Raw genomic sequence first — 26,826 nt, forward strand, 5'->3', positions numbered from 1 at the left:
AGAAAAAACAGAAATAAAACTTGCAAAAAGTTTTATCGGGGTGGGAGGGAATTGTTTTAGGCAATTAATACAAAGGGAATTTTGCACATTAGTCTCTAGGGACGGATATTGGGAGCTGCAATATTTTCTTTGCTATGGTTCTTCCATCCAATAGAGGGCACCCAACAGGTAGTTTTCTCTTTTCTCTCCTCCCTGCCACTCAAAAGTGCTAATCCCGCCTCCCTGCCGGAAAGGAAGTGCCTTCTGGGCCTATGAATCAACTAAAGGGAGAGCGATTCTGGCCCCAAGTTGGCTATGCTCTAGTTACTCATTCGCCCGAAGGGAGGGTCGGGGCGGAAGTAAAGGTCACGTGGTGCTCCTCTCCTCAACACCTTCTGGAACCGCCGTCACCGCTACCTACTTACTGGTCTTCCGTCTTTCCTGCGACAGCAGACGCGGCAATGTTTGCTGTGCGGTCCGCGGCGGCCTCCGGGCCTGTGTTCGCCGGCTGTCGGCCTTGGTTGAGGTCCGGCGGACAGCAGCTCCTTTCCCTGGCCGCCTTTCACGGCTCCGCGCAGCGTGCCAAGGCCAAAGTCGCTGTAGTGAGTAAGGCTGAGAGAGGAGCTGCGGGCCCCGGGGCACTCACTGGCTGTCCCCGATTGGGGAGGCTGGCGCGCCGCCTCGGCTTCTCGGCAGGGGGCGCGCTTGCGCTGGGACCCGCAGTAGAGAGAGCAGAAACGAGGGTTTCGTGGGCGGGAGGACGCGGGAGGACGCGGGGCTCGGGCCCGCCTTGGGCCGCGCTTTGGACTCGGGCCAAACGTTTCTCTTCCTTGAGCCTCCCTGCCATCCCGTGAGTGAGAGTCAAAGTTAGACTTGGATCCCCGAAGTCCCTGCGCGGCCCCCGTGCCCTTTTTGGTGTGTTCTCCCTTGCCATCGCGCTCAGAGTCGCCAGTTTACAAAAGTAAAGGAGGACAGTCACTGAGCTGTGCCCGACTCCCTCGGGGCTTTTCTTGGCAAAGATACTGGAGGGGTTTGTCATTTCCTTGGCCTGCTCCTTTTACAGATGAAGAAACTGAGGGAAACGGGGTTAAGTGACTTGCCCAGGGTCACACAGCTATTAAGCCTTTGAAGTCAGGTTTGAATTCTGAAAGAGGAACCTTCCTTGACTCCAGGGTCAGCACTGTGTGCGCTATGGCGCCTTTGCTAAGGTAAAAATGTCAAGTCACTGGTCGTCGAAGACAAAGGACCATCAGCTATGGCCAGAGATAAAAGATGGTCAGATGTGACCAGATGGGGCCAAGTGCAGAAATGAGTGAAATGGAGAACTTTTTTGCACAATAGGAAATGTTAATTTTTAAAGTCACCCACTCCAGAATTAGTGGCAATAGCTTGTTTAAAAAAAAAAGCTTAGTGTTGATCCCAAGTGCCAAACAAGTCAACAGTCTTTACTGTGCTGAGTCCTGGGTATATGAAAAGAAAAGAACAACAACAAAACTAGCGCTGCAGAAGAGAATTGTAAACTTTCTGAGTATAACATCCCTATTTCTCCTCAAGGAGAATTGATGTTCCAGGAAGAGCAGTGATGTAGTTTTTTATTTATTTTTATTTTTTATTTTTTACTTTTTTTTTTTAAATAATAACTTTTTATTGACAGAGCCCATGCCAGGGTAATTTTTTACAACATTATCCCTTGCACTCACTTCTGTTCCGATTTTTCCCCTTCCTCCCTCCACTCCCTCCCCCAGATGGCAAGCAGTCCTATACATGTTAAATAGGTTACAGTAGATCTTGGATACAATATATGTGTGCAGAACTGAACAGTTCTCTTGTTGCTCAGGGAGAATTAGATTTAGAAGGTATAAATAACTGGGGAAGAAGGAACAAAAATGCAAGCAGTTTACATCCATTTCCTAGTGTTCTTTCTTTGGGTGTAGCTGCTTCTGTCCATCCTTGATCAATTAAAACTAAGTTAGATCTTCTCTTTGTTGAAGAAATCCACTTTGATCAGAATACATCCTCATACAGTATCGTTGTTGAGGTATATAATGATCTCCTGGTTCTGCTCATTTCGCTCAGCATCAGTTCATGTAAGTCTTGCCAAGTGATGTAGTTTAGAAAGGAAAAATTAATTAACTTCCCACATATTTGCAGCTTGGCAGTTGTTAATCATTGATGTTCAACTCAAAATAACAAGCATGGATTTTGTTGAGTGTTTTCCACTTGGCTTTGTAAGGTTAAAGGTTGCCAATCTACTGATGGGAAAAGAGAGAATCACAAAGCTAGTGGCAGAACCCTTTTTATAATTGAGGGATTTTCTCAGTTCTACTTCTAGTGCCCTTTCCACTACACCAGCCTGCTTTCCTATCTTCTTCTCCCTCTAAATATTAAAGGTAACTTTCACAACCTTTCATTTCCATAAGACACTCAAACCAAAGAACTTTCTTACTACTTTCACATCCACTTTCTTGGCTATAGTAGATGGTCAAAAAAATTCTGTAGAATGAATACTTTTCTTTTCTCTTTCCAGATTTTGTCTGGATCTGGTGTCTATGATGGCACAGAAATTCATGAGGCCTCAGCGTAAGCCCCCTTTATATATAAAATTTCTTTGTGACAATAAATACTGTGGTAGAGTGGTTAGAGGGCTGGACCTAAGTTAAGAAACACAGCTTCAGATCCTGCCTCTAATATTTATTATGGCCATCGACAAATCACTTTTGTAAACTTTTAATATCTTCACTTGTTAGGTGGTAATAATAACTACTTTACAGGTATGTCATATGACTCTAAGAGGTTGTATGTATATGGGTATATATATGTACATATTCTAATGTGTATGTTGTATATGTGCAGTTTGTAGTACTTTGCAGACTGTAAAGCCCTATATACTTATAGCTGTTGTTATTACTATAATCCAAGTCCAGAAACAATATTATTTTCTTCTGTTTCAATAACTTTCAAAGTCTAGAACTAGACTGCTTATTTAGAAAAGCTGAACTAGTTTAGTAGTGACTTAAAGGTCACTATAGGTACAAAATATGTCAGATCTGTGAGTGGGAAGAGTGGAAAGGGAAAAATTAGGGAAAAGCCTTACTTAACATAACACACATGACTTAAGTACTTTCTAGTTACCCTGTACTGCTTGATGAATGCAATGTTAGAGAACCCTGGGACAAATAAATTTTCAGTTTAGCTGTAGTGTCCATTGGTTTTCTTCTCAAGAGACTAGGATAGTGAGGATTTGTATTGTTACTAGTAAACTCAGCCTTAATCCTAATTATTGTTAGAGTTAGAACATTCTTAGGTAAATAGTCATATATTCAGCAAGGATGTTTTTGAAAGCAAAAGTAAAACAAAGTAGATGAGTAGTTTGCCTCCAGAACTCATACTTAGCATATGGTGAAAAGCCAATTTTAAAAACAATAATGGTAAATGTCATTTATATAGCACTTCTAGATTTGAAAAATGCTTTTATAAGTGTTATATCATTTAATTCTCAGAACAAGCTTATGAGGTACTATAGGTACCATATTCATTTTACAGATAAGGAAGCTGAGATTTAGAGAGTTAAGACAAGACAACAATCATTTATTAAGAATGTGCATTGTATTAAGAATGGAGAATACAAAAAAAAAAGCATAAAAATATAATCCATGTCCTCAAAGAGCATTAAAAAAAGATATGAAAAAGTGAGGTGGCAGTTGGGAAGATCCCTGAGTTAGGAGCATGGTATTTAATTCTGGAAAACTAGAGGAGGAAAATGTAGATTTGATAGCTCAGCAACCCCATTTCCCCCCATGGTGGACCTGGGGAGAATTCACCAATGAAAGAAAGAGACTGGCATGGTAGAAGGATGTTTTAGGGATGAGATGACAGTTGGGTATCATAACAAAGTCCAGAAAGTGGGGGAGGAAAATGTTCATGGTCACAGAGCTGATTTGTATTCAGGTCTTCTTGACTTTTAAGTCCTATGCTCTTTTGACTATACTGTTTAAACTTAGATGTAAATATTAGGATTTTTTTTTTTTTAAGGCTTTTAGCTTTATTCAAGTTTCTCTCTCACAGGATATTGGTTCACTTGAGTCGTGAAGGTGCTGAAGTTAAGATGTATGCACCTGATATTTCTCAAATGCATGTTATTGACCATACCAAGGGGCAACCAACAGAGAATGAAAAACGGTAAGTAGGGAGAGTGAAAGTTATGGTTATATGGAGAAGTATCAGAATTTTTGATTAAGGAGATGAAACATTTGTGCTTTATGATGAGATGCAGTGTTTGCCTATCCCTGTGTTTGGCTGAAGGAGGGAGGGAGGAGGTTTTGGAATTTAAGGAGACTGAAGAATTTGGAAGTTGGGAAATTGAAAGGAACATTTCCCTAGGGATAGAAGTTCCTTATTATATAAGGGCAGAAGTTGAAAAGGAAAGGTTGATTATGTGATTATGAGCTTGGTGTTGGATTTACTGAAAAAGGAAAGAGTAACACATGGTAGGATATTGGTAGTTCTAAGAATGGTTGGGGTTAACATATGGATAATGAGATTGAGAGGTAGTGGTGCCTTGACCAGAGCCAGAGGTGGGAGACCTGAGTCACTTTCTCCTGTTTTTTTGGATTGTTGGGAAGATGAATGATGCTGCAGCCAGATCCCCAGCCAATGGAGGCTGGAGCCCCCCTCACTCTGGGTTGTCAAAGATTCCTCCTGTCCATTCTTGAGGTTTTACTTCATCTTCCTAATGTTTTCTATTTTAATAATCCCAGTCTTCTCTACTGATCTCTTTTAATCTCTGGATTTGCTGCTCTTCAAGTCTTGGTATAGATTTGTGAGGTGTTTTGTTAAAGATGCTTTGACCAACGTCTTGGTGCAATAAACATGGGATACCATGTTTCCAAACATTAGAGTAGCTAATTATTAGAGAATTTCTAGGGGCTTTGTTTGTGGATATGATGCAGTGGCACTGTGGCATTTAAGGAAGGTATTAATAATTGAAACTATTTGACTTTGTAGCTGTTTTGTAAACTAGTTATAGAATCATAACCTAAAGTTAGAAGGTTCCTTAGCAAGTCCTTTCATTTTACAAAGAAGGCACTTAAAACTAGAGAGCTTGCTGAGCATGTCACAGGAGTAAGTGGCAGTCAAGGTTTGAATTCTGGTCCAGTGATGGCCAAGTTCAGCCCCTTCCACTCCATGACATTGTCTCCATATGGCCTCCAGAGGTGTAGATTAGGATCTCTCTAGAGCTGCAGTGCCCACAAAAAGTTATTACTTCATAAGCCAATTTTCTAGTGTTGAAAGACTGCTTCAATGCAAGCAGATATAGGCCTTAAAGACAGAACAGCCTGGTTTCCCGCAGATCCCTGACTCATCTGCATGCCTAGTCCTAGTCTTGCTTATATTAGCCTCTCAAACATCTTACTTGCTTTGCTATCCCCTGCTTCTTGACTAGCTTCCCATCTCTACAGTGTACACCACTTCTTGTTATTCTCTTCTGGCTCTTATAGGATAGATCAGACTTATTAGAGCAACCTTGAGCTATCTAATCACCTGTCTTTCTTAATTGTTGGTGTTTCTTTTCCCAAAACACAGCCAGGTGATAAAAGTTTACATCTTTTATTGTGTCCTTCAATATAGCCCGGTTAGCTCAGGCCTATCTCTCTGCCTGGCTCCAAGAGATCTTGCAGCTTTGTCCTTGGCTTCTGCCTCTGCTTTCTTCAGCTTCCAGCCAGCACCAAGTTGGAAGATGCAATGCAATCTCTCTTGCCTCGAAGATAGGGCTTGTGGGTTCCAAGAGCTCTCTCTGACTCCAAGTAAAACTCTCTCAAGCTCCCAGGAAAAACTCCCAAGAAACCTCTCTCAAGTAACTAACCCCAAACTCTATGAGCTTCCTGCATATATATGATCTCCCAAACGTTAACTCCACCTTCTGGAGGGAGAGGGATTCTGGGTTATCTCCCAGAGTGCTCTCTGGCCCTAAGGGAGGTGTGAATTCGGTGTTTCTTTCTAAACCCTTAACTCTTCCAAACGTGTGAACTCCATTGAGTACTTAGATACTTATGAGCTCTCTAAAGGTATGAACACAAGCATTGTTTCCATCAGCATTAGCAATTTATCACCTTGTAAGGATTCACTCTAAGGTGTGAACCAATAAGCACTGTATCAATTCTATTGAGTTAACACCAGGATTCTGACATCACCCTTGAGTTTTCACCTTGTTTCAAGTTGAGTTGACACTAGGATTCCAACACTTAACGAACCTTATATTCTCTCCTTCCTAGTGATTCTGAACCTCTGACTCCAGATAAGCAGCCTTAACCCTCTTTGAGTTTTATTGCCAGATTTATTTATATTTATTATTATATTTATATGTATATTATATTTATATCCAGATTTATTACTTAATCCAAATCCTGGCAGCTATTATCTATTCATTTCCAAGTTATTTTCCCTTTTCTCAGTGAGTTCAGTGCTTGATATTCTTTTTCTTTACCTCAGCTCCTACCCTAATACAGGAGAATTCTGCATATACATTGATATTCCTTCAAATACTACAACTTCCCAGTTCCTCTGTCTAATAAAATTCCTATGACTTCCTCTTTCACTCCACTTCTGCTACTCAAAGAGGTGATGATACCTTTAATTTTGCTGTTACCACAAATGTTTTCCTTCATGTTCACAAATTTTAGAAATTTTTTATATGATCATAATCTTTTTATCATTCTATCTTTCCCTATGTCTTATGACTGCTGACTATTTTTTGTCCTCAACCAGGACTTCCAATCTCTTTTCCTCTTAGCTCTTTCCTGGGCTACCATCTCTGCACCAACTGCACTTTCTTCCCTTTCTGATCTTGATTGTGTTATGGACCCTTTCAACTCTATGCTAACTTCTGCTCTTGAATCCCTTGGCTTCTTGCTGTTACCAAACCTTAACCTTGAATTACTCTCACTCTCAACTCTTATTCATGTATTGCTGAACAGAGCTGGAGAAAAATCACAACACTGCTCATTGACTTGTTAAAAATTTATGTAATATAATCTCAATTGAGCTCTTCCTGCAGGAAGGCAGTCCTTTTATACTCCCCAATCAATTTGCTATTCTCCTCACCACATTAGCAATTCTATATCTTGAAAAGACTGAAAGTCTTCGTGAATTTTTCTCAGCTGAGGGCTTTATACTTCACCAAAAATAAATAAGGCAATTTAATGAGAGCTTCCTCTTTTTCCTTCCTTTTATCACTCTGATATCTTCCCTCATTCTCTCCTCTTCCACTATAGTCTCTGACAAAGAGATGGACTGTTTTAATTGGTGCTAGTCCTTTACTCTTGATCCCATTCCTTTCTGTCTTTTCTAGCAAAATGCCTTGATTATCAGACTCTCTCACTTACCTTGTATTTTTTGACCACTCTGCTGAAATTGACCCTGATGATTACCTCTTCCCATATATTTTTTGGATTTTTCTGACATTACTTTCTTTTGCTTCTTCTCCTATCTGAATAATAAATGTCTTAATTTTCTTTTATTTATTTTTAAACTTTTTATATCACCTAACTATGGATGTCTCTCAAACCTTTGTCCTTGGTTCTCTTTTATTTTTCCTTTATATTCTCTCACTTGATAATATTTATAGCAGATAATTTTTTGATCAGTATACCTAGCTCTAATCTCTCTTCTTATCTCTACAGTGCCTTTTATGTTCTCTTTTTATCTCTGACACTGACATCATGCCTGTACAGGCCCTTATCAACCTATGTCTGGAAAATTGCTATAATTAACTTGGGTAGGAGGAAAAGCAGGAGGTCTGTCTGCCTTAAGTCTCTTCCCACTGCAATCTGTCCTACTTTCAGCCACTAAAATGATTTTCCTAAAGCTTAGGTCTAATCATGTTAAAGCTTCCAAACTGTACCCTCCTACCTCCTCTTCCCCCCTTTAATCTCTGTTGAGGATAAATAGGGGAAAAAAATTGAGATCAGAGTAGAGTAAGGATGAGGGATGCAGGAAATACCTGGAGCTTGCTTATGGGATAGCCAGGAGGCTTGTGCCACTAGACTTTTCTGGCTTTAAGTTCTAACTAAAATCCCACCTTCCGCAGTAAGTTTTTCCCAATTCCTTATAATTATAGTGTCATCTTCCTGTTAATTTTTTCCTCCTATTTATCCTCTATATAGTTTACTTTGTATATATTTGTTTGCATGTTGTCTTCTCCCATTAGATTGTAAATTCCTAGCAGGGAAGGAACTGTCTTTTGCTTCTTTTTCTATCCCTAGCAGTTAGCATAATGCCTGGAACATAGTAGATGTTTAATAAATGTTTATTGAGTGATATGTAATAGATGCTTAATAAATGCTTATTGACTGACACCTGTCTGTTGTACATTTTGAACTGTATGTCTCATATGTATCTCAAATTCAGCATTTTCAAAACTGAACTTATGTTTCCCCAAAGCTACCCCTTTTCTTTCTTTCTTTTTTTTTATTGTAGCTTTTTATTTATAAGATATATTCTTGGGTAATTTTTCAGCATTGACAGTTGTAAAACCTTTTGTTCCAACTTTTCCCCTGCTTCCTTCTACCGCCTCCCCCAGATGGCAGATTGACCAATATATGTTAAATATGTAAATTAAGTACAATATATGTATACATGTCCATACAGTTATTTTGCTGTACAAAAAGAGTCGGACTTTGAAATAACATACATTTAGCCTGTGAGAAGGAAATCAAAAATGCAGGCGGACAAAAATAGAGGGATTGGGAATTCTATGTAGTGGTTCATAGTCATCTCCCAGACTTCTTTAGCTGCGTGTAAGCTACTCCTTTTCTAAACTTCCCTGTTACTGTTGAGGAAACCACTGTCCTCTCAGTTACGTAGATTTGTAACCTTGTCATCACCCTTGACTTCCCACTCTCACTCTCCCCACATACCAGTTTGCTGCCAGTCTGTCATTTCTACTTTCACAGCATTTTTCACCTACATCCATTTCCACTCTGACAACTGCCATTCACATTGTACTGTTTGTAGTAGCTTTCTAGTTGGTCTTTTCTCTCTTTAATCAATCCTTTACACATCTGCCAAAATGACTTTGCTGAAGGATTGTTAGAAATATGCTATTCTATAGACTTTGGTGACTCCCTTCTACCTTTAGGATCAAATATATTTAAGTCTTTTGCCATTCAGAGCACTTTACAACCTGACTCCTTTCTGCCTTTCTAGTTTATCTGTTGCTATCTGTTGCTATCTATCTATCTATCTATCTGTCTGTCTGTCTGTCTGTCTGTCTATCTATCTGACTCTCTGTTTATCTATCTTTACTGGCTTTTCCCAGTTAACTGGAATGTTTTCCCTCATCTTCATCTCTCAAAATCCCTGACGTCCTTTAAGAATAAGCTTAAAGGAGCCTATCCAGGACTTCTAGCTTTTGGAGATAAAGTTACTAACCATCTACCTTATAGATATCTTGTTTGTATCTGTAAGCTACTGTTTAGGACAGGGGATATTTATGCCTTTTTAATTTTTATTTATATCCCAAACACTTACTGTGTCTGGATCATATCAAGTGCTTTATAAAAGCCTTGTGACTGATTGGTGATCAACCTGTCTGTGTTTAGTTAAACTGGTTCTCTGATAATCATCTTTCGTTTTTACTTGGAGATAGCCTGGTTAGCCTTTAAGAAAACAGTTTTATGTATGCCACAGTGAGGTTTTGGAAGAGTACTTTAATGGAGGCAGCTCTGGTTTGTAACTGTTTTTAGATGGGATCGGAAATTGATTAAATGGAAGTTTTTAACCTAAATTATTAGCTAATTTTGCTTTTACAGAAATTCCTCAGACACTGATTGTTTCTGTATGTTTGGGGTTTTTTTGTTTTGTTTTTTTTAGAATAAGATATATATCACTTAGGCTTTATTAAAATTTTGTTTTCTTTATAGTGCTCTCTTTCTTTTAGGGTAGCATTTCCAGGGAAAATTAGGTTTAAAATAATGTTCTTTTGTCATTTTTTTTTTTTTAAGAAAAAGGAATTTATAGATAAGACATTTTTCTTATATCATGCCACTTTCCAGACCTCTTTCTGTATGTGATTTTTTTTTTTTCCCCCAAGGAATGTTTTGGTTGAATCAGCAAGGATTGCTCGAGGCAAGGTTACTGACTTGTCAAAACTTAATTCAAAGGACTATGATGCTGTTATCTTTCCTGGGGGATTTGGAGTTGCCAAAAACCTGTGAGTATTTTGCTGATTTGGGGGGCACTGGGGTTAGAATGACAAAAAAATCAGCCCTTGCTCTCTCTCTCTCTCTTGGGTTTATATTTCAAAGGAGGTAAACTATATGTACCCCTTGTTAATGTGATACAAGGAAAAGTGTTATGGAGCAAAGGAGAACTAAGACAAAATGAGGTAAATGGAGAAAAAGATGGGATTGGGGAGATGAGGGAACTTATGACAACATGGACTTATTTTTCTCAATAGGAAGTGAGGAAATCTGCTGAGGGTGGAACAATGTTTGGGGAGCTTGAAGAGAAAAAGTGGCATAGCTATTGTGGAGAGTACAGTAGAGCCAATCAGATAAATAAAATGAATGAACAAAAAGCATTTATTAAATGCTTTTTATGAGCTAAATACTTTGCTAAGTGTTGTAGAAACACATAGAAAAGTAAGAAAGTCCCTACCTTTATAGAGAGCTTGACTTCTTTTGACTTCTTCTCAAAATACACACTTCCATATATAATTTTTCCCCAATCACATGTTAAAACAATTTTTAAGCTTTTTTTTTTTTTTTAACGTTTTGAGTTCCAAATTCTATTCCTTTCTTCCTCTCTCTTCTTCTTCCCTCAAATGGCAAATAATTTGATATAGGTATTTTATCTATGTGTAATCATGTAAAACATTTCTATATTAGTCATTCTATATAAGAAGACTAATAAAAGAAAAAAAAGAAAGTGAAAAATAGTATGCTTCCGTCTGTTCAAACAATTCAATTATTTCTCTGGTGACAGATAATATGCTTCATCAATTAATCCTTTGGGATGGTTTTGGATGTATTGCTAAGATTAGCTAAGTTGTTCACAGATCTTCATCAAACAGCATTGCTGCTACTGTGTACAACATTGTCCTGGTTCTGTTCACTTTACTTTGCATCAGTTCATGTAAATTTTTCCAATTTTTTTCTGAAATCATCCTGCTTGTAATTTCTTTTAGCACAATAATATTTCATCACAATCATATACCTCAGCTTGTGTAGCCATTTCCCTATTAAAGGGCATCCCTTCGATTTCCAATTCTTTGTCTTCACAAAAAGAGCTAGTATAAATATTTTTGTCCAGGGGCAATTAGGTGGCGTAGTGGATAGAACACCAGTCCTGAAGTCAGGAGGACCTGAATTCAAATGTGACTTCAGACACTTAACACTTCCTAGCTGTGTGACCCTGGGCAAGTCACTTAACTCCAATTACCTCAGCCAAAAAAAAAGTTTTTTTTGGTACAAATAGGTCCTTTTCCCTTTTTAAAAAAATATCTTTGGAATATAGAACTAACTGGTATTGCTGAATCAAAAGGTATGCATAGTTTTATATCCCTTTGGGCATAGAAGAACTTACATTCTAATAAGCTTTGGCATCCTAAAATCATATTTCTTTTAGAATACATTTGGATTTAAAAATTGATGATACTAGGGAAAATCGGAAGAAGTTTGGCAGAAATTAGTTTTAGAAGAATATACATCCTAGTTCTAGAGTTTGAAGGGACTTCACTGGTTATCCAGTTCAACCTCTCATTTTACAGCTACAGAAATTAAGGCCCAGGAAAATAAAATAACTTTCCTAAAATCATGCTGGTAGTAGGCATTAGAGGCAGGATTTAAATCCATGTTAATCAGGTCCTCTGATTTCAGAGCCAAGCCTTTTTGCAGTGCAGTAAGGTCAAAAATGAGTATACATTGAATGAATTTTAAAAGTCATACCACAAATGAAAAATTACAAGAGAATCAGATTAGATACATTTCACTTGGCTGAGGGGAGTTTATAACTAAACGATGGAACAGAGATGACAACTAAATAAAATAAGTAATTTTGATTACATTAAAATGAAAAGCTTTTGTATTAAGATTAGTGCAACTGGGAGAGGTAGGTAATGATTGGAAATTTATGATGAGGAAAAAATTTTGCATCATGTATTTCTAATAAAAGTCTGATATCAAAGTCTGGAAGCTCTGGAATTTAACTATAGTATTCCTGGGAGTTTTTGTTTTGAGATGTCTTTCAGGAACTGATCAGTGGATTCTTTCAATTTTTATTTTACCCCCTGATTCTAGAATATCAAAGCAGTTTCCCTTGATAAATTTTTGAAAGATGACATCTAGGCTTTTTTTTTTTTTTTTTTTTTTGATCATGGCTTTCAGATAGTCCAATAATTTAAAAATTCTCTCTCCTGGATCTGTTTTTTTCAGGTTAGTTGTTTTTCCAGTGAGATACCATATTTTTTTCTATTTTTGATTTTTTTGATTTTGTTTTATTGTTTCTTGATATCTCATTAAGTCCTTAGTTTCCACTTGGCCAATTCTAATGTTTAAGGAATTATTTTTTCAGTGATCATTTAACAAGAATATATTAGACCAGGAGTCATTCTTTGTAGAACAAGTGGTCAGATGATATGAATGAAGAGTTCTCAAAATAATTGCTTACCATTAACGATGAAATGAAAACTTTCTCTGAATCACTAATATAAGAGAAATGCAAATCAGTACAATTCTAAGGTTTTGCCTCACAGTAAATTGATTAAGATGGTAATAGTCAATGTTGGAGGGACTGTCAAAAACAAGTGCATTAACACAGCTGTTCAGAAAAGAATTGAAATTATTTTTAAAAAGTAACTACAATGTCTATACCCTTTGGCCAAGAAATCCTACTCTTATATGTTCTTGAAGGAGGTCAGAGAGTGAAAAAAAAGATTCCATAAATACCATTATATTCATAGTAACACATTTTGTGGTAGCAAAGAATTTGAAACAAAAAAAGATGCACTTTGATTGGGAAAGCACTAAATAAGTAACCGTGCTGTAAGAAATGATGCATATGTGTATATAGCATTTAGATAAGACTTAATGTGAATTGGGAAGTAGCATAAATAGAACCAAGAAACAGAAATAAAACTAAAAGCCTGAATTTGGTCCTGAGGAAGAATCAAGCAAATGAACCTCTCACTCTCTTTCTTTTGTAGAGGTAAAGGGATTTTTATATTTAGGGTTTTTTTTTTTTTTTTTTTTTTTTTTTTTTTTAGCCCTTTTGTGTAACAGAACTCTTTGGGCAATCAGGTGAATCTCATGGGCTCATTCTCAGAAAATTTTTAAATACACAAAATTACATGAAATTGTGAAGGATACCAATTGCATTGGAATATAGTTCTCAAAATATGGAAAAAAAAAACCCATAAGTTTACAACCCCCAGAATGTGTTGTCAGACTCTGGATATGTTAATTAATTTTGCTGAACTACTTTCCCTTTCCCCCTATTTTCTTTTTAAATTATAAGAAGGGAGGGGAGGGACTTATTTGGAAATAAAGATGTGAAAAAAATTTTTTTTTTCACTTTTCTTTTTTTTTTTTAATTATAGCTTTTTATTGACAGAACATATGCAGGGGTAATTTTTCAAAATTGACCCTTGCAATCACTTCTGTTCCAACTTTTCCTCTCCTTCCTTCCACCCCCTCTTCTAGATGGCAGGCAATATCATACATGTTAAACATGTTAAAGTATATCTTAAATACAATATATGTGTACATATTTATATAGTTCTCTTGTTGCACCAGAAAAATTGGATTTAGAAAGGTAAAAATAACCTGGGAAGAAAAACAGAAATGCAAGTAGTCCACATTCATTTCCCAGTGTTCTTTCACTGGATGTAGCTGGTTCTGTTCATCACTTATCTATTGGAACTGAATTGGATCCTCTCATTGCCGAAGATAGCGACTTCTATCAGAATCGATCCTCATATAGTATTGTTGAAGTGTTTAATGAGCTCCTGGTTCTGCTCATTTCACTTAGCATCAGTTCATGTAAGTCTCTCCAAGTGTCTCTGTATTCATCCTGCTGGTCATTTCTTACAGAACAATAATATTCCATAACATTTATATAACACAATTTACCCAGCCATTCTCCAATTGATGGGCAACCATTCAATTTGTGAAAAAAAATTAAAAAAAAATTATGGCATAGTGTCTTGAGATTTCTGGAATAAATTGACTTCATAGATTTACAAAATAAATATTCATCACTGTACTCATGGAATGCTTTTGGTTTTGGCAGGTCTACATTTGCAGTCGATGGAAAGGATTGTAAAGTCAATAAAGATGTTGAACGAATCTTAAGTCAGTTCCATAAAGAAGGGAAACCAATTGGGTATGTATGTAATTAATGACAGGTTAATGGATTTTAAAATTTTATTTTAGAGGTGAGAATGGAGGCCTGGTTTAATTCCCATCATGTTCAACTCATACTAGTGTTCTCTATATAAATTCTTTCTAACTGCCTTAGTAATGAGAAAATTTTTTAGGAATTACAAGTATCATTTTTCCCATGTAGGAACATTATTAAAAGCCTTATGATTTATCTTTCCTGTTTACCTTTTCATGATTCTCTTGAGTTTTATATTTGAAAGACAAAACTTCTCTTTCAGCCCTGTCCTTTTCATCAGGAATGCTTGAAAGCCTCCTATTTCATTGAATATCTGTTTTTTTTCTCTTGAAGAATTATAATCACTTTTGCTGGTTGAGTGATTCTTGGTTGTAATCGTAGGTCCTTTGCCTTCCAGAATATTATAAAGTCTCTGATCCTTTAATGTGGAAACTACTAAATCTTGTGTTTTCCTGTCTGTGGCACCATTGATATTTGAATTTTTTTCTGGTTGCTTGCAATATTTTCTCCTTGACCTGGGAGCTCTGGATTTTGACTATAGTATTCCTGGGAGTTTTTGTTTTGAGATGTCTTTCAGGAACTAATCAGTGGATTCTTTCAAATTTTATTTTACCCTCTGATTCTAGAAGATCAAAGAAGTTTCTCTTGATAAATTTTTGAAAGATGATGTCTAGGCTCTGTCTAGGCTCTTTTTTTTTGATCAATGGCTTTCAGCTAGTCTAATTATTTTAAAATTCTTCTGGCTCTTTTTTTTCAGGTTAGTTGTTTTTCCAGTGAGATACCACATTTTCTTCTATTTTTTATTTTTTTGATTTCATTTTATTGTTTTTTGATATCTCATAAAGTCATTAGTTTCCACTTGGCCAATTCTAATGTTTAAGGAATTATTTTTTTAGTGAGATTTTTGTGCTTCCTTTTCCATGTGGCTGGTCTACTTTTTAAGGAGTTTTTTTTGTCCAGTGAATTTTTTAAACCTATTTATCCATTTGGCCATTTCTGCTTCTTTAAGACGCTCTTCTCTTCAGTGAAATTTTTTATATCTTTTTCTATTTGGCCAATTTTGCTTTTTCAGGCATTCTTTTTTTCAATGGATTTTTTTACTTATTACTTTTTTGGCCTGTTTTTTTTTTTTTTTTCTTAAGGTGTTATTTTTATCAGTATTTTTTTTTTTTTTTGTTCTTCCTTTACCAAGCTGTTGACTCTTTTTTCATGATTTTCTTGTATCACTCTCATTTCTCTTACCAATTTTACCTCTGTGTCTCTTATTTGATTTTTAAAATCCTTTTTTAAAAAGTTGTCCTTTTTGAGTTCTTCCATGGCCTGAGATCAATTCACATTTTTCTTTGAGGCTTTGGATGTAGCAATTTTGACTTTGCTGTTTTCGTCTGAATTTGTATTTTGATCTTCCTTGTTTCCATATTAACTTCAATAGTGAGATTTTTTTTCTGTTTTTTTGCTTGTTTTTCCCTATTTTTTGAATTGAATAATATGCTAAGATGGGACTCTGCTTCTGAGATGAAACTTTAGGGCAGGGGCCCTCAAACTTTTTAACTAGGGGGCCAGTTCATTGTCCCTCAGACTGTTGGAGGGCTGGACTATAGTAAAAACAAAAACTTTGTTTTGTGGGCCTTTAAATAAAGAAACTTCATAGCCCTGGGTGAGGGGGATAATCGTCCTCAGCTGTCATATCTTGCCTGCGGCCGTAGTTTGCGGACCCCTGCTTTAGAGTTTTTGTGCAGCAGTTTTCAGAGATAACTCTCTGGGTTGGGAGTCTGTAAAAGCTTTTAGTTATTCCAGGGTGGTATGATCTAAGGAGAAATGTGTTTATTACTTTCCTGGTCCATGCTTTGGTCTGTGAGTAAACTCATGTTCTCTTTCATGTCCTGAAACTTTGATCCTGGTCCTTGCTTCCCTGTGTCACACTAGATGTGCTAGTATTCCTCTTTCTTGGGGACTCTAGTCTGGATCCAAGTATGGGCAATGGAACAGAGTTGTGCCCCCAATGGCAGCAAAGGTTAGTCTTCTCACCAGTGATCTGACCTCCTTATTGTCTGAAGGCTGACAACTGTGGAAGCAGCTGCTGCCACTGTCGCTTCATTTGCTCTCATTGCCTGTTTTCTAGGACCTGGTTTGTGTTAGTTGAATCTGCACTAGACTGCATTCCATTCTCACCCCTATGTGACAGAGTTTTTGTGCTGACCTTCTAAGTTGTCTTGAACTGGAGAATTGTTTCACCACAAACTTTTGTGGATTCTGTTGCTCTAGAATTAAAGCTATTAGGAGCAAAATTTGGGAGAGCTCAGGCTTTGCCATCTTAGTTCTATCCATGGTACTCTGACTGAGATTTTTCTAGATAGAAGAAGGAGACAGTGTGAACCAGATCATGATAGCAAATAATGCCTAGACTGGAGTCAGATCTCTATGGAAAGAACTAAAAATGTTTAGTTTGGAGAAGAGAAAATGTGAGTCGGAACAGATAGGTTCATGAAAAATTTGTTTTTTTTGTTCCCTAAGCATTTGAAGAATTCATTTATGGAAGAGAAATTAGCCTTGTTTTGTATGGTGCCCTTGAGAACAGAACGTGGAGTGGGTAGAGAGTGTAGAGTGACTGATTTTAGTTCAGTGTAAGGAAAAACTTATTAAAAGTTAAATTTTAAAATCCATTAACCTGTTCAAAAGTAGACTGATTATGTTGAGTGGTAGTGGCTATTCATTCCTTCAAGACTTAAAGTAAAGTTTGGATGACCACTTACCAAGGTTGCTATAGAGTGTATTCTTCAGGAATGGGTTAGACCAGATGACCTCCCCTCATATTCATTTTATTGCTACGATTATTTAAATCAGAGATAATTTTCTAGTCATAAAATGATTGTATGATTGATTTCCCCTTCCTCTTTTTATATAACCTTAACAGAAAAGAGAGAAGATGTGAACTAACCTTAAAGGATTCTTACTATATCATTTGTATGGAGGTTCTAGAAAGTTCAACCAATCAGAAAGGGAAAACTCATGTTCTGTCTGTTTATGTTACATTTATATCAGTTTGCCTAATTTGGTGAAGTTTTGCCATCATATGATATATACCAGCATATTCATAGCAATTTGTACTATAGTAGCAAAGAACTTGAAACAAAGTAGATGTACATTAATTGGGAAGGGCTAAACAAATTACTGTGCTGTAGAACTGCTGCACATGTAGAATTCAGAGTAATACAGGAAAAGATAATTTATTTGTTTTCTCTGGAAACAAAGCTAATTCCATCATATTTATAGTCAGATTATATAGTCAGATTATAGTTATATAATTATATAGTAGCCTACCCTTTGGTGTCAATGGGTAGATTGCTACATAATTACCTTTTTTGACTGCAGTAAATTGTTTAGACAGTTAACTAAGATGGTGTTAGAGTTTGTTGTGTTTGAATTGGTTAAAATATTGCCTATATAATACTTGAAGTATTGAAGTAGATACATCTCATTCTGCTCTTATTGTGCACCTCATATGTTTTAGCCATCTACCCTCATTTTAAATATATACCCCGGTCCTAGTATCTTCTTACTTTGACTTTTGTGTCACTTGTTTTTTATTCATTCTTGAACCTATCCTAAGCTGTTTACCTACTTTTTCTTATATTTCATATTCCCACAAACCTCAATACAGGGAATTCACTGTACTGCACTAGTTGAGGGCCTTGCCCCATTTGGACATGCTGAATTCTCAGTTGTATATCTCCCTGTAATCACTTCTTGGATCCCATTAGGTCAAAGCTGCTATATGTGGAGTTTGTTTTCTGATACCTAGACCAAATAAGAAGCTGAGAGTTGTTGAAAGAGCAGGGGATTATGAAGGTAGATACTTGACTTCTAGTTTTGATTGCTACTTATGTTATAAGTGTTTGTACCTCACTTGCCTAGGCCTCAGTTTCCTCTGGTTATAAAACAGCTTTAGACTAAATGTACTTTAAGGTTTCTTTAAGCAAAGGTTCTTGATAGTTTATACAAACAAATGCCTAATAAATATTTGTTGTGTCTTACACACATACTTACCAGGTCTAGGGGCAAAAAAAATTTGCTATAGCAATTCCTTACTACTCATAATTCTGGCCTCAGTGCCTCTCTGTGACCTATTGGACAATATACACCTTAGTCTAGCATTTTTTTCTAGATCTTCCAAAAAGAGTTTAGCCCTAAGTTGGAGATTAGTTCTTTGTTAGTGTTAGATTCTGGTTTATTAGTTTCATTTATTCCCTTATGCATTCTGTATTCCAGCACAATTGGATAAATAGCTGTTCTCTTGCCTCAACTTGCTATTTCTTGTGACTTGACATTTGTACAGCTACATACTTTATGCCTGGGATCCATTTTTTCCTTCTTGATGCCTCTTGAAGTGCCTCTTTTCCTTTAAATCTCAAATTAAGGTCCACTTGTTTGAAGCCCTGATTGTCCCCAGCTATAAGTATTCTCTCCTTTCTCAAAATTTCCTTTGGTACTTTGTCTGGATCTCTCCTTTGCCTTTGGCCTGTTCATTTTCTATTCTGTTACACATATTTGTGTACCTTGAATCCCTTTTTATAGATTGCAAATTGTCTTTGATGACACATATTGAGGTTTTTATGTTTGTTTTATTGTATTATTGCTTATTACTGTTTCTCAAAGTTCGTTAGCATTTAGTAAATGTTTATTGACTGTGTAGTAGAAGACTTTTTTCCTTTTTCATTCATTTTTTGCTAGTCTTATTTGGCTAAACCTTAAAATTTCTTAGGAATTAATTCTATGACTGTGGAATTTCATTCTATTCCATGAATGTGCATGCAATTTGAATGTCTTGGGTAGGTATGGAATTTTATGCATTATAATCTTATGCCAAGAAGTAAACTTGTTTTCTTGGTGTTGTCAGAGAGGTCTAGTGATTGAATCTTTGAAAAAGCCAAAATAAAATTTTTTGGTATGGAATCTTTTGTATAATATCCACTGTAATGAAAAATACTTGCTATATAGCCTTTGAAGATGAACCTATGAATCAGCATAACGAAGTTTTGTTATTTCTTAAATTATAAACTGTATTAAGTTTTTAGTCATCTAGAATGATATAGTGTGTCATTTTGTGTTTGGAGAATAATGTAAGGAATGGTAATAAAACTTTTTTATAAATATTCAAAAATATCATATACCATTTCTCAACTTATCAAGATTTTCCCATTAGCATCTTTTTTATGCTCATAGAACAAGACATTCTAATATAATTTGAAACATTGAGTCTTTAGTATATCTTTCATGATTAGATTTATTGTATAACTTGATGTTAATTTTGATAAAACTTGATAATTTGATAAATTGACTGTGGACTTTGCTGGTATAGAGAAGAAAGTGATGTTGAAATGAAAACCACATGCTTTGCCCACTTTCTTGCTTCTCAAAGACCAAAAATGGGTTTGAAGGAGAAATCCAGAAGTGAAATTGCAAGGGAGTTTAAAAATCCCCTTTCTGACCTTATGTACTTTTTTTGAAAACATGAGATCTCATTGAAAGCTTAATTGTGGATCATGGTAAGATACAGTAAAAGGAAAGTTATGAGGAGCAAAAATTTTTGACCTAGAAAGCAAATTGTTTTGTGTGATTATATCCGTGGAAGGGAATTGTCAGCTCCTCTTTAAAGGACTCAAATTCTCTGATTTCAGAGGAGGGAATTTAAATAAACTTTTCTAATGACTGACTGAAACAAATAGCAACAATAATTGCTTTATTGGGGAGTGGCCAGCCAGTGTGATGATAAATTTGGACCTAAGTTCAAATACTGGTTCTGCCATTTCATAGATATATGACCCTAGGCAAGTCATTTAACCTCCTAGGTTTCAGTTTCTTCATGTCTAAATTGAGGAATTTGGATTGAATGACTCTTGAAGTCCTTTTGATTTGAAATCCATGCTCCTTTGAGCTCTGAATGTTTGGTCAGTGGACTAATGAAGAATTATGATTGCTATTTAAGATACTGATATGTAGATACATATCATACTTGAAAATATATAATTTACAATTACTTAGAATCATAGAATCTTTAAGTTGGAAATGACTTCATATATCATCTAGATTTCCTCTTACCCAAAGCATAAATTCAATCTGTAAGTTTCTTGACATTCAGCTTCTGGAAGAACTTAATGACAGGAAATTCACTCCCAAAAGCACTCCCAAAAGAAAGTTCTGTTTCAACACTAAATGCTTATATAAAAATCTGTTTCTCTTAAATATTGGTATTTATGGCCTTTGGCACCAAACAGAATATATCTAATTATGCTTCCATATGATAATTCTTAAAATATTTGAAGATAACTGCCATGTCTTTCTATAGTCTCTAAACTGTACTTCTTTGTTTGCCTGAACAAATTGGGAGGGGGGGGGGGGGGAATTGAATGACCATCTTTTCTCCTGGAGGATTATACTTGGTTTTGCTAGGTAGGTGATTCTTAGTTGAATTCCTAGTTGCATTGGTCTCTGGAATATCATTCCAAGCCCTCCTGTCCTGTAGAAGCTGCTAAATATAGTGTTATCTTGACTGTGGCTCTATTATATTGGAATTGTTTCTTTCTGGATGTTTGTAGTATTTTCTCTTTGATCTTGGAGTTTCAGAATTTGGCTATAATATTCATTTTGGTTTTCATTTTGGGATCTCTTTCAGGAGGTGATTGGTAGATTCTTTCAATTTCTGTTTTACCCTTTGCTTCTCAAATATCAGAACAGTTTTCCTTGATGATTTTTTTTTTGTATGACAGGAACAAGCATTTATTAAACACCTACTATGTGCTAAGCATTCTGCTAAGTACTTTACAAATATCATCTCATTTGATCTTCACAGCAATTTTTTGAGGAAACAAAGGCACAGAGAAGTTAAGTAATCCACTCAGAGTGATACCACCAGTGTCCAAGACCAAACTGAGTTGATGGCTTCTGATTCTGGCACCAGCATTCTCTCAATAGATGTTCTATAGAACATTATTGGTATTATTAGGATATTATTGGTCTGCTAAATGGCAGTGATGGCTATAAAGGAAATGCCTTGCAGAGATTTGTAACATGAGCAACATTGTTATTGGTTTTTTTTCTTATAACTTTATTGACAGTACATATGCATGGGTAATTTTATACAACATTATCCCTTGCACTCACTTCTGTCTTGACGATTTCTTGAAAGATGATATCCAGACTTTTTTTTTTTTTTTTTGTTCTTGACTTTCAGATAGATCAATAATTTTTCACTTGTCTTTTCTGGATCTATTTTCCAGGTCATTTTTCTTTCCAATGAGATATTTCCATTTTTTGGGTAAATTATCTGCCATAAAAAAGAGGCAAGAAAAAGCTTTTACAGTGGAAAGGAAGGAAAAGGGTAGTGAGAGTGAACCTTACTCTCATTAGAATTGGCTCAAAGAGGAAATAACATATACACTCAATGTAGATATAGAAATCTATCTTATCCTGCAGGAAAATAGAGGAATGGGATGTGGAAAGGGGAGAAGGCAATAAAGGGAGGACATACTAGGGGAGGGATTGGGGAGGGCTGGAAGTTTTCACTTTGGGGTTTCAGAGAATGACTCCAGACTGAGTGGGTTCTTCTATTTCCATTTTGTCTTCTGGATCTAAGAGATGTGTTTTCTTTAAGATTTTTTGGAACGTAATGTTTAGGCTTCTTTTTGGTAGGGCAGTCATCCTTAAATCATTTTCCCTTGATCTGTTTTCCAGTTTCCTTGTTTTTGCTGCAACTTAACTTTTAAGGCTTCCATTTTCATCATATTTTGACTTTGCTTTAATATTTTTATTTTTTTTTCTTGTAAAGTTATCAATTTCTATTTTGTCTATTTTAATTTTTAGAGAGCTTGTTGCTTAGGCAAAGCTTTGAACCTCTTGTGCCAAGCTAATTCCCTTTCCAATTCTTTCCTCTATTCATCACTTTCATTTCTTTAAAAAATTTTTTCTTAGAACCTTTGCTTGTAGATGTTGTGGAGCCATTCTCTTCTTTTGGGTTTGTGTCTTGAGTTTCCCTGCCACCATAATAGCTTTTTGTCATGGGAATTTTTTTGTTTGTTTGCTCATTCTTCCACATTTCAGACTTTATATTGGGTAGGACTTCATACATACTGGAAGGGAAGACCTGGGCTAATCTCATTATTGTTTTCTTGGAATTGTCTTAGAAACAGCTCAGTCTAGGGACCTATAAGTTTTCTGGACTCACAAAATGACTTGATACAAGGAAAGTGTAATTGCTGCCCATTTGGTTTGATTTTAGCAAGTTGCTTACCTAGATTTAGGTTTAAGTATCGCAAAACTGCTGCTAAACCCTATTCCTTTCAGCTAGCTAGGATGCTCTGTGTTTCAGAGGAATACATCTGTAGGCTCCCTTTGTTCTAATGTTTCTTTTTCAGAATGAGAGTCCTAGGCTCAGAGCCACATAGGCAGTTGCAACTTGCATCTAGATTTGCTCCTTACTCAGTACAAAGTCTAGAGTCCAAGAATTCTCCCTACCCTGGATCACTGCCCCTGAGTATAGTTTCCCTCCTTATTTCATTCTGGATCAGTGCTGCAATTTGATAACTGTTTCCTCTTGCACAAGTTCATGGTATTCCCATATGGTTTTGTTTCTTATTTTTTCTTAGTATACAGCCTCCACCATCTTTCATTTCCTGGACTTGACTCTTTTATACAGCCATTGTTCCTGGTCAGACCCTGGGCATTTTTTTTTTTTTTTAAATTTCCCAATAAAGATTTAAGTTTAGTGCCTTTTTTTTTTTTGTTTCTTTTAGAAGAATTGGGTTGGGGGCTGAGGATCTTGAGGTGTTTCTTTATCTTACTCTGCCATCTTGGTTCTCCTTTCAAGAGATGGGAAGAAGTGAAAGAATACACATTTATTAGGGATTTACTCTGGAGAAAGAAATGTCAAATCATTCAAAGAAGTGGCAAATCATTCCATTATCTTTGCCAAGAAAACCCCAAATGACATTATGAAGAGTTGGACATGACTGAAAATGACTGAACAAAGATGTTTCACTAGATGGTAGGCACTATGCTGGGTGATATATAAATATCTCATTTGATCCACTTAGTAGTTTCAGGAAGTAGATGCTGTTATTATTCCCATTTTGCAGTTGAGGATAAAAAAAGAATACATTGTAGACTGATAAATCTTTTGCTGTATGTTCTTATGTGGAACTAATTGCATGATGTTTCATTAAAAGTTTAACTTCTTATTTTTCATTATTCTTTTAGCTTGTGCTGCATTTCACCAATTCTTGCAGCCAAAGTCATTCAGGGTACAGAAGTGACAGTAGGACATGAACAAGAAGAAGAAGGGAAATGGCCTTATTGTGGGACTGCAGAAGCCATTAAAGCCTTAGGAGCAAAGCACTGTGTGAAAGAAGTAACTATATCCTTTTAGGTTGTCAGTAAACAGGTCAGCAGTTTTCTGTCCTCTGTCAGATACTGCCATCATAAGCAAAGCTTAAAATGTTACAAATTGGATTAATCACCTTGGGCTCCTTCCCTTGGAGAAGACCTTGTGCTACTATGGGTTTCACGTAAGTAGGAAAGGAAATAAGTAGTATGTAGTAGCTACTATGTGCCAACCCTATGATAAACCCTTTATAAATATCTCTTTTGATTCTCTCAACAATTCTAGGAGTTATGTACTATGTTTTGTCTCCATGATACAGTTGAGAAAACTGAGGCAGATAGAAGTGACTTGCTCAGGATCAGACAACTAGTCAGTATCTAAGGTCATATTTGAAGTCAGTTCTTGGTGATTCCAAGCTTAGTGCCTCCTCCCTAAATGATGATTGGATTGTCTTCCATCTTCTTAAATACCAGGCAACTAATATAACTTTCATGGCAAATTGGCTCAATTGTCACAAAAAAATCAAGACCTTTCAATAAGGAATTACTCAGCAAAATCAAGAAGGAAGTTAGGAATTGGTTCTCAGATGCAGGTAGATAAATACTAGGTAAATAATTAAATATCATCTCGATAAGTACCAGATGAACCGGCTGTTTGTTGACTTTTTTCTTTTCCATAACTTCTCCTTACGAAGCTCATGTGGACACCAAGAACAAAGTTGTCACAACTCCAGCTTTTATGTGTGAAACAGCATTGCACCATATTTTTGATGGGATTGGGCTGATGGTCCGGAATGTTTTGAAACTAACTAAAAAATAAGAATTCAGATTCTCTGTAGCAACAAATAGCTTGAGTACCTCAGTTTTGAGTAGAACAATATCAGCTATAGAGTACTTTGACCTGGTTACCTTTATTTTTTTTTCTTACTTCTGTGCTGATAAAGGTTTGACCAGATAGGCCAAAAAGCTGCCTTTTTTTCCTCTTCTGCCTCTCCATGATGAAAATTTGTGTTTCCTACCCAAGGAGAGGCCTTTTTAAGTTGCTAATTTAGAGGTGAGACATTTCATCATAGCATTGTTTTGATTCACTCGTTAAAGGAAGGAGGGAATTCCCAAAATTTAGAGTAGTAGTTGTAATGTTGTGTTTTTTACAACATATCTCTTAATTTAAAACCTAGACCAGTTTTTTTCTGGATGCTAATTGAATAAACATAATATTTTGTAATCCTATATCATTACTTTTTATTATTTGGAAATGGAGGGATATAATGTTTAGCTTCTCATTTTCCAAATCTGAATGTAAATGAAACCAATAAAATAAAAGAAGTAAATACTTTGTATTTGTTTGTGAATTTGTACTGATGTATATGACATGTAGCAAAAAATACCTCTAACCAAAGAGAATGTGTTTAATTCTTCAGTGAAATTATATTTTAACAGTGTTGGGCCTTCTGATACAGTAATAAATGTGATACCAAGAAGTTGTTTTTTTGATTGAGTCTCAATTTTTCATTGTAAATATTACTCCCATACTTGGGGAGAAGAAAGGGAAATTGTAGGTCTTTAACTTTTTCATCCCAGCTTCCTAACCTTGTTAAAATTTCCTGAAGTAGTTGTACAGTTGCCTCAGATCTCCAGACATGTAAAAACAAAATAAAATTTACTGATGCAAAGGCCATGAAAATGGCCTTTAATGTTTTGTTTTCTTTCTTGATTGTGGAATCTCCTTTCCATCTTTCCTTTCATTAAAATAAGAGTAGATAAACATACATTAGTTGTCATGCCCATGAGCCATTAATTCTTAGAATTCAGTTCAATTCAATAAACATTTATTAAATGCTGGTATGTGCCAGGCACAGTGCTAAGCAGTGAGGATGTAAAAAAGAAGCAAATACAGTCTCTGCCCTTAAGGAGCTTACAGTCTAATGGAATTATATAGCTCTTACTATATGCTAGGTGCTGTGCTATGTGCTTTACAAGTATTTCATTTAATCCTCAACATCTCTAAGAGTTCAGTTCTATTATTTATCCTTATTTTACAGATGAAGAAAATGAGATAAACAGAGATTGTGATTTGCCTAGGGCCATACAGCTAATAAAACATAATAAGTAATTAGTAATATAATAATTATTTGATAAATAATAAGTGATTTTCTACATTTGAACCCAGGTCTAGACTCAATACTTTTTCTCCACTGTGCCACCTAGCTGCAAGAGCCTCTTGATAATAGCAGGATGCAATTATCTTTTGAAAGGGTATGATACTTTTGACTATAAGTTGAGATATGGTAATCTTTCCAAGATACACTGTGTTTATTCTGTGTGTGTGTGTGTGTCTGTCTGTCTATGTGCCTATGCCAAGTGAGTGCCCATGCTTATTTGACATTATAAGTTAACAACCCCTGGTTATTAGTGATGTTTTCCTGCTTGGAAATCAAGCCTTCATTTCATAAGGAGTCATCCGAGTAAGACTTGAGTGGAGTTTTCCTATTTAAACAGTATTATAAATGGTGACTAGCTTCCAAGTTCAATCCATAAATAGACAAAGCGTGTATAAGCCCTTACTATGTAGTTGGAGCTACTTGGGATACAAGTATGAGTGAATAAAGCAGCCCTGCATGGGAGGAGGGTGCTACAGTAGTGGGGCTATTAGAAAATACCCAGGCATTTCATCAAATGGAAGTTTTGTAGAGCATTCCATGATCATCCCTATCCAAGCTTGCAATCTACATGTTGTCCTTACCTCTTCACCCTCTTTCACCCCAAATCCCCCATTTCTAATCAGTTGCCAAGTCCTGTCAAATTTACTTTTGTGACTTCTCTTTGATATGTCCCCTCTTTTCCTCTGACAATTCCTTGGGCAGGCACCTAACACTTCATAACTAAACTATAGCCTTCTAGTCGGTCTCCCTGCCTCTAGCCTCTCGTCACTCAAGCCTGTTCTCCATTCAGCTACATGTGATCTCCCCAAAGTGCAGGTCTGACATAGCACATACACAGCCCATTTAGAAACAGTAGCTCCCTATAACCTCTAGGATCAAATATAAAATCCCGTTTGACTTTTCAAGCCCTTCATAA

General features: G+C 36.1%; 1 protein-coding gene across 1 annotated transcript; it reads left to right on the forward strand.

Annotated features, from left to right (window-relative positions):
* Positions 1 to 236: 236 nt before the first annotated feature.
* Positions 237 to 25,240, forward strand: LOC100929393 (glutamine amidotransferase-like class 1 domain-containing protein 3B, mitochondrial). Its single transcript, XM_031959364.1, has 7 exons — positions 237 to 581; positions 2,507 to 2,559; positions 4,045 to 4,158; positions 10,070 to 10,189; positions 14,266 to 14,358; positions 23,626 to 23,782; positions 24,440 to 25,240. Exons 1-7 carry the CDS (start codon positions 252 to 254, stop codon positions 24,566 to 24,568), a joined length of 996 nt encoding a protein of 331 aa, XP_031815224.1. The 5' UTR covers positions 237 to 251; the 3' UTR covers positions 24,569 to 25,240.
* Positions 25,241 to 26,826: the final 1,586 nt, after the last annotated feature.

The sequence above is a fragment of the Sarcophilus harrisii genome, chromosome 3, assembly GCF_902635505.1.
Source record: "Sarcophilus harrisii chromosome 3, mSarHar1.11, whole genome shotgun sequence".
Taxonomy (NCBI): domain Eukaryota; kingdom Metazoa; phylum Chordata; class Mammalia; order Dasyuromorphia; family Dasyuridae; genus Sarcophilus; species Sarcophilus harrisii.